This window comes from Hyaena hyaena, unplaced genomic scaffold (genome assembly GCF_003009895.1).
Source record: "Hyaena hyaena isolate Hyena2069 unplaced genomic scaffold, ASM300989v1 scaffold_116, whole genome shotgun sequence".
Lineage (NCBI taxonomy): Eukaryota > Metazoa > Chordata > Mammalia > Carnivora > Hyaenidae > Hyaena > Hyaena hyaena.
Window position 1 is genome coordinate 1296145 of NW_024080748.1, and position 7572 is coordinate 1303716.

The following is a 7572-nucleotide window of genomic DNA, read 5'->3' on the forward strand; positions in this document are numbered from 1 at the left end:
TCACGTCATTAACAACTAAAGACACCTTTCTCACTCTCAACACTCAGGAAATTCCAAGGGTTTGAGAGGCAGGCACTGTAAAAGACCAAATATAGAGGAGACATTTTCATCATCTGAATGACCAAATTTTTATTGCTCACAGATGATAGTATCTCACGTAGGTGAGATATCATTGTCTTTCACGTTTCAAATTCATGAAACTGTTCATTCTTTCTTCCTCTGTCCCTCTGAGTGTGAGACCTATGCCACACATGCCACTCTTGGTCACAGTATTCTGTGAGCCTTCCTTATTAACTTTGGCTTTCTCATTTTTCATAGCCTTGGTGTTCTTCTCATCCACTTAAATTAATTGTAACAGAGAAAAGGGAGCTGTCTGAGGCCTCTTGACAGCCTTGTCACACATAGCTAATAGGGGAGGGGTAGCATCTAATGTATTATGGAAACCAGGTCACTTTTGAGAGTGAAAGGGGTTGTCACTATGAATTAAGCTGGCACAGCAGGCCCTAACGGAGATGGTCCGGTGACACGGTCCAGGGACACGGTGACTCAGAGGAGACCTGGGGAGGTCTCTTTAAGGCCTGGAGATTGTGATATTGCCGTGCCAGGATGGCTTTCTTTTGCAGGTGACACAAAGGAAAAGAGCCACCTGTCCCTATTGACTATTGTGGTAAGCATGGCCTTGCAGGGAACCGAGTGTCCCTCCAAGAAGCCGGAGTACACAAGTAACAAAAGAGGAGAACTTGCAGTGCATCTCCAAGTCCCTGTGAGGAGCCCCTCTCGGTGCCTAGACATTGTTGTCCCTGCTCATTCTGCATTGTTTCTATCAAAGAAAGGAACGGCTTTAATGAAGATGGAAAGTGGGCAGTGGCTTTCCAGCCCGGAATGGCCTCAAAAGGAGTGAAGACTTGTCAGAGGATGGGATCACAGGCCCAGGATTTCTGCCTTGGGGAACCTAGGAGGAGGGGTGTGGGCATCACGTGGCCTCCTCTGGGAAGCGGCCCCCCAAGCTCTCTGTCACCAATGGCTGTGGAAGGTTGGTAACTGCCCCTCTCTCCACATGTCTACTCCTAGGACCCAAGGAGCCAAAGCTGCTCAGGGTCCTGGCCTGGGCGGACCTCACGGAACCCACCTTTCCGAGGTAATGATTTGTATGCAGCATATCCAAATGCCGCTTAGCTTTGCCTTGGATAAGAACCACAGGGACAGAGAGATCCTTTGACAGACATCTGCTCTACAACGTTCATCTCACGGTGCCTACAGGAACTAACAGAAGGCCAGACCCAGAGAGGCGTCAGTCCCAGTGTGGCAGGCTCCAATCTAAGCCTAAGATAGTCTCACACCAGTGCATTCCTTGCCTGATTTGCTTCATCCTGGGCCAGCCTCCCCTCCACTATGTCCTGCTCAGATCTCCTCCTGACCTGTAACAAATCCGAGGTCCGCATCCTGCTTCTTCTCTGGGTGACAGGTGGAACACGGGGCCCACCTCCTTCCTGGCTGTGATTCACCATCTTCCCAGTTCCAAGCTGTCCAGTCTTCAGGATTTATCTGCATCAGCTTGGAGGCACGAGCATCTCCAATGTCTGCTCATATTCCTCTTCTCCAGGGCACACTCGGGGCAGAACCCGTGAGCTCCCTGGGCTGGGCCTTCCTTGCCCTACTGCCGTCCTCAGGCGTCCAGCCCCAGGCCTGTGAGGACACTGGGTGCAGGTCTGTCCACTGGGTCTCCCACTGTTGCTACCACATTACATATGCATCACCTCTTCTCTAGGGCAACCCGATTACCTGACACTTCCCCTTTGTCATGAAGGGTCAGTCACGGGTAGGTGAGTGGACCATGGCCTCCACCAGGCTGATGGCACCTGCGTGCACTCCTTCCCGACACAAACTTCCTTGACTCCCATCGTGAAGCCCAGTCCTGCTTTTCCAGCTGAAAACAGCTGTATCAATACACCGCCCGGTGTGGGCAGCGACCCAGCTTTCTCTGCACCCTTCCTGAATCTTCAGGTCTGATAATTTAACAGCTATTTCCTGATCATTTCTTTAAAACTATTTATTTTTGAGAGAAAGAGAAAGGCACAGAGACAGAGGGAGAGAATCCCTGGTAGGGTCAGTACTGTCAGTGCAGAAGCCAATGCAGGGCTTGAACTCCTGAGCCATGAGATCGTAACCAGAGCTGAAATCATGAGTCGGACCCTTAACCGACTGTGTCACCCAGGAGCCCCTTACCTGACCATTTTATGTGTCCTTCCTAAGTGACACTGTATCACATTTCTACACTGCAGTTCCTCAGTTGTATCCTGCCACGAGGAGCTTCCATAACAACTGATCACAGAAGAATCCCTTTTCCAGGATCGAGTCCACCCCACTGGGTTCTGGAAGCTTCATTTTCCTGATTGTCGGTCCTTCCTCCCCAACTACTGCTCTCTGGGGTCCCGGCTTTCTCCTTAGCCACACCTTTAATGGAGCCCATTCTGCTCCTCCATTTGCCTTTGTTCTCTGATTCTTTAGGCAATCATATCTCTTTTCTCATTCGGAATACGCTTCACAGCAACTCTCAATACACTATTGTGTGGGGAAGAAAACCTTTCTTACCAGCAGTGACACCAGAAACAAGTAGAAATTTCCAAGTTTGCTACATGCCTGAAAGCTGCCAGATTGCACAACCTGGGGATGTAGATGGGCGTGACAAAGGAGCCTGATGTTCTGTATGCTGTGTTCTGGCCAAGAGGGATTTCCCAAATCTCAGTGTTTTGCTTCAAACCTGCTTGCCTACCCATTCCCCAGGAGAGTGTCAGTATATAAAATGCCAGCCCCTGTCACAGGCAGGAGGCACAAGAAGCTCAACCTCACCAGGATCCACAGCAGGAAGGGAGAGCCAAAGGTGAGGCACTAGAACTTTCCAACACATTGCTTCTGTGCAGATTCTTTTACCCAATGGCATTCTTGCGCTGTGTCCCCGCTCTATGCTTCCTTCCTGAATCTACTATCCTGGCAATTCGAATTCCCCAGATGTGAATACTTTCTGGGACAAGGATTTAGTAGTGTACTTCCTCTGCAGAGTTCATGGATGGGTAGAGCAGGTATACTGCAAACATGTGTGCGTTGTCTCACTATCCTCATTTTACAGATGAGTACACGGTCACAAAATCCCCAAAGGCCTCTCTGGAAACTTTCTGACAATGGGTTCGTGGCTCATAGCGGATGACTGAAATGGAATGTGGTTTATATTAGAAGTGCAGCGCAACCTTACACACTGGGATTCCAACGGGGCAAATGAGACGGAGAACCGGACCTTCTGGAATTCTCCATGTATCTATGTGCCACCTGCCTACATATACGTACATGCATTGCCTACATCTCTCTCTCTACACATTTATACACACATATGTATAGACACGGGTAGATATGTACACATGCACGTGTATAGACGTGTGTGTGTGTGTGTAGATAGATACAGGTAATATTGAGTGTGGTTCAGTTCTGGAATACAGGTGTGGGTCCGCATGACTCCCCCCAAAACCAAACCAAACCCAAACTGCGTCCTCCTTGCATGTCTCCTTGTCTCTGCAGCAGGATGAAGCTTTTCGTGGGCGTCCTATTGTGCTCCCTGGTCCTGGGCGTCAGCAGCCAGGGATGGTTCACATTCCTCAAGGAGGCTGGGCAAGGTAAGGACCAAAGGATGGGGGTCCGGAGAAGGCAGCAGCTGGCCCCTATCAGAATTCACCACAGTGGAGGTCACATGCGCACAGGGTGAAGGCCACAAGTGGGAAGAAAAGAAGAACGGTTTGCAAGACAGCAGTTTCCCAGGCTTTTGAGAAAAATTGAACCATATCTGACATAACATTGTATACATTGAAGGTGGACGTCATGTTAATGATACTTTTGTATATGTAAGATGATTGTCATTGTGGCTATAAGAGCACGTCTATCACATGACAGTTATCCTTTCCCTTTAGTACTTGAAATAATGAAATTCTAAACTGTGGCCAGGTTGATAATGATGATACAACACTGATTTGTGTTCACTCTACTGTGCGCTAGATCTCTAGAGCTTACTTCCTACTGATGGTTTTTCCCCTTAAATGACATCTGTCCTATCCCTCTGGCCCTGGCTTTTCTGGCCAGCACTGCACAGTTCCCTGGGGATCCCAGACCGAAGGTCACATAAGCTTTGGGTTTTAACTTGCAGCAGGAGCAGAAGACATCTGGGGTCCAGGGCACCTGCTACCTACTCCCACGTGGGACTCTACTGTCCCCTACTGGGAACTCAGGGACAGCCCATTGCTGTGTCTCAGACACGAAGTGCGTGCTTCAAACTTGTGCACTTAGTAACTACAACCAACACTAACTGAGCTTGGCCTGTTCCAGGCACTGTTCTAAGACTTTACCTGTATGAATGAACTCATTTTCATCCTCAGGTTTTAATCTTTAGTCCTGTGACATAGGAACTATTATCCTTTAACAGAGAAGCTGAGGCACAGAGAGATAAGAGTCCTAGCAAAGTTCTCAAGCAGAGCAGGATCTACCCTGGAGTCGAGCACCTCAGACCTTGCTATGAACAAGGACCATCCTGCCTCGCGGACCAGAGAGCGCAGGGGACAGTGAGGGGTTTGTGGACCCATATCTCGTGTTTATCTGAGCAAATGGCAGGCAGTCAGGATGTGGTACAGGAGGAAAGCAACTCTGCACAGCTCCTGTCCCCACCATAAGAGGCACAAGGAATTACATGATGATGGTTCTGCTGGCGGGAGACCTGGCTGGGCCCTGAGAGCAAGAGATATGTGCCCATCAGTCAGAGTCAAGGGACAAGAATTTGTTTATTCCACAAAATTATTTATTGTTATTTTTCTGTGATCCTCACTGCTTTTGTTTTAAGAACACAAAGGTTGCTGTCAGCCTTTTCTAAATTCTCACAAGGCACAGCTACAGATGGTTTTTCATCTCTTAGGTCAATGTTTTTCAAAGGGTTTTCTAGGACCACTTGCATGAGAATCACCTGGGGTCTGGGGTGCATTGTGGAACACCGGATCCACACACTCCCCTCTGCTGAATCCCAGTTTCTGGGGCTGAGCCTGAAATCTGGCCTTTACCAAGCTTCCAGTGGCTTTTTGTGCCGCTAAAGGTTGGAAACCACTACCTCCAGCTCTGCCCCAAAAGCGACCCATCTCTCAGGCATTTTGGAAATCTATTTTTTGCCAATGGACACAAGGCATTATATAAATCAGTAACACGAATATAGGAAGAATACCGCTCAGGGCACCAGGGTGGCTCACTTAGCTTAATTGTCTGACCTCGACTTAGGTCATGATCTCACGGATCGTGGGTTTGAGCCTACATGGGACTTTGGACTGATAGCTCAGAGCCAGGAGCCTCTTTCAGATTCTGTGTCTTCTGCTTTCTCTGGCCCTCTGCCGCTCACACTCTGTCTGTCTCTCAAAAATAAACATTAAAAATGATGTCGTACCACTCAACAAAGTGATCTTTGTAAATAACAGAAATAATAAACAGAAAATGAAAATATGGCATACATGGATGTTACATAAACTATGGTTATACTCGACAGCAAGTTTTTCTCTTTTACCTTCTGCATTGCTTTTTTAAAGACTTCATTTTAGTGTAGCCTGATCAGATTCCTTCAGTCTGTAACTCCCTGATCTTCCTCTTAACATAGTCCCATTACGGTTTTTGTCCCAGCCTTCCTAAGGCCCAGGGAAGTGATAGCATATTGAACACCTACAATCTTCTAAAAGTCGTATGTGCACTTTCTCCATTCATCTGCATAAACTCTCTGCGGAAGGCTATATCCTCCTCCATTTGCTGGGGAGGACACTGAACCTTAGAGCTAGTGGACCAGGTACCCTTTTTTCTGCATCTGATGACCCTGTTTTTGTAAATCTCTCCAGGGGACCTCCCCCTAACCACTAGCTGGGTGCCAAATATACTCCAGGCATTCAGAAATTTTCAGGACCAAGTTGTCATCATGATGCCCACCGGGATAATTTCTCCCCTTGACCTGGTTGGGAGGCCTCTGGGTCAGCAGCCTCCCTCTGACTTGCCTTCGTTCTCAGGCTGCAGTCAATGGGTTCCCTGTGTCTGTCCAGGTAGAGGTCATCGCGGGACAAAGCATCCTTTACTTAAAGACCATCCCACTCTTGTTGGCACACATCACACACAGCCAAACAAAAGTAGCCAACAGGACTTAGAGTGGAATCAAATAGAATAAAACTTGCACCAAGTGTGCCTCTCAGAACATATACCCAGGGAAGTGAAAGGTAAAGGAATATTCATCCCAGCCAATATCATCTCCAAGGATTTTGTCAAAAGCTGAAAGGAAGAATCAGTGGGAGGAAAATGTCTTATTTCTCTATTTTGCCAAGATATGACCACCTTCATCTCATCATTTTCTTTCCTTTCCAGGGGCTAAAGACATGTGGAGAGCCTACTCTGACATGAGAGAAGCCAATTACAAAGATTCAGACAAATACTTCCACGCCCGGGGGAACTATGATGCCGCACAGAGGGGACCTGGGGGCGCTTGGGCGGCAAAAGTGATCAGGTAACGGGGCTCCAGGGAATGCAGGGGTGGGTGAGCTGAGCGTGGCTGCTTTGGACAGCCAGGAGGGGCCACGCCCTGGAGAAGTCTCCTGTAGAGACTGTGGCTCCTCCTCCTCTTGCCCACCCTCCCCTCAGTGCCCAGTGTGGGGTGTGAGTGGCTGATGGAGCCAGAGCAAGGCCAGGGGGAATGGGTGGTCCCCACCCTCCCCCTCTGAGTGCTGTTCACCCAGCAAAGGGACCAGCCCCAGCTGAGGTGGTCTGTTTCTGGGACAGGGGTCAGTGTTTTAGCCCCTTTCCTTGGCTCCCTTCAGCTATCCCTTGCAAAACTCCTAATTAACCTCCTACCTGCCTCCCTCCCCCCAGCGACGCCAGAGAGCATACTCAGAGGTTCACAGACTTATTTAGGCATGGAAACAGCGGCCACGGAGCAGAGGACTCGAAGGCTGACCAGGCTGCCAATGAATGGGGCCGGAGCGGCAAAGACCCCAACCACTTCCGACCTGCTGGCCTGCCTGACAAGTACTGAGCCTCCTCTTTGCTCTGCACTCAGCACAGGGGCTGGGAGGCCCCCGAGGGCAGAGACACCGAGTCATTGAGTTCTCTGTCCACAGATGCTGATGAAGGGCACCTAACAGGTGTCTAATAAATCCTTAAGAGATTGTTGAAAAATACGTGTTGTTGTTATGTAAGAACTGTCTATTTGTTCCCCGGGGTGATGGAGGGACACCCACGTGCAGGCCGAGCCTGTGGGCGTGTGTTTGGTGCGGGGTGACCATGTCAGTGTCACACAGGGCAGATGTCCTGTACTCCCCCTTCCTGGATCAGACCAGCTGCCCTATCCAGCCCCCTCTGGTTACCCCAGTGCTCTTTCCAGGTTGTTCGTGTCCAGACCCCACTCTCTTGTCAGATGTGTCCTGTCTCCTTCTCTATCCTCAGCATCCGGTTCTCTTTGATTATATTCTCAGGGGACACAGCCATGGGAGGATGGTACTGTGGAATCCTGCTCCGGCCACCACC

The 7572-nt window shown here is 49.4% G+C and overlaps 1 protein-coding gene across 1 annotated transcript; it reads left to right on the forward strand.

Annotated features, from left to right (window-relative positions):
* The first annotated feature begins 2797 nt into the window (after positions 1 to 2797).
* Positions 2798 to 7224, forward strand: LOC120234785 (serum amyloid A protein-like). Its single transcript, XM_039236749.1, has 4 exons — positions 2798 to 2881; positions 3571 to 3665; positions 6418 to 6556; positions 6919 to 7224. Exons 2-4 carry the CDS (start codon positions 3575 to 3577, stop codon positions 7079 to 7081), a joined length of 393 nt encoding a protein of 130 aa, XP_039092680.1. The 5' UTR covers positions 2798 to 2881; positions 3571 to 3574; the 3' UTR covers positions 7082 to 7224.
* The last annotated feature ends 348 nt before the right edge of the window (positions 7225 to 7572 follow it).

Excerpts from the sequence above, each read along its gene's own strand:
- LOC120234785 (XM_039236749.1), top strand. The coding sequence starts at position 3,575 with ATGAAGCTTTTCGTGGGCGTCCTATTGTGCTCCCTGGTCCTGGGCGTC. Across the intron at positions 3,666-6,417 it reads CCTCAAGGAGGCTGGGCAAG|GGGCTAAAGACATGTGGAGA; the intron begins GTAAGGACCAAA and ends TTTCCTTTCCAG. Across the intron at positions 6,557-6,918 it reads TGGGCGGCAAAAGTGATCAG|CGACGCCAGAGAGCATACTC; the intron begins GTAACGGGGCTC and ends CCCTCCCCCCAG.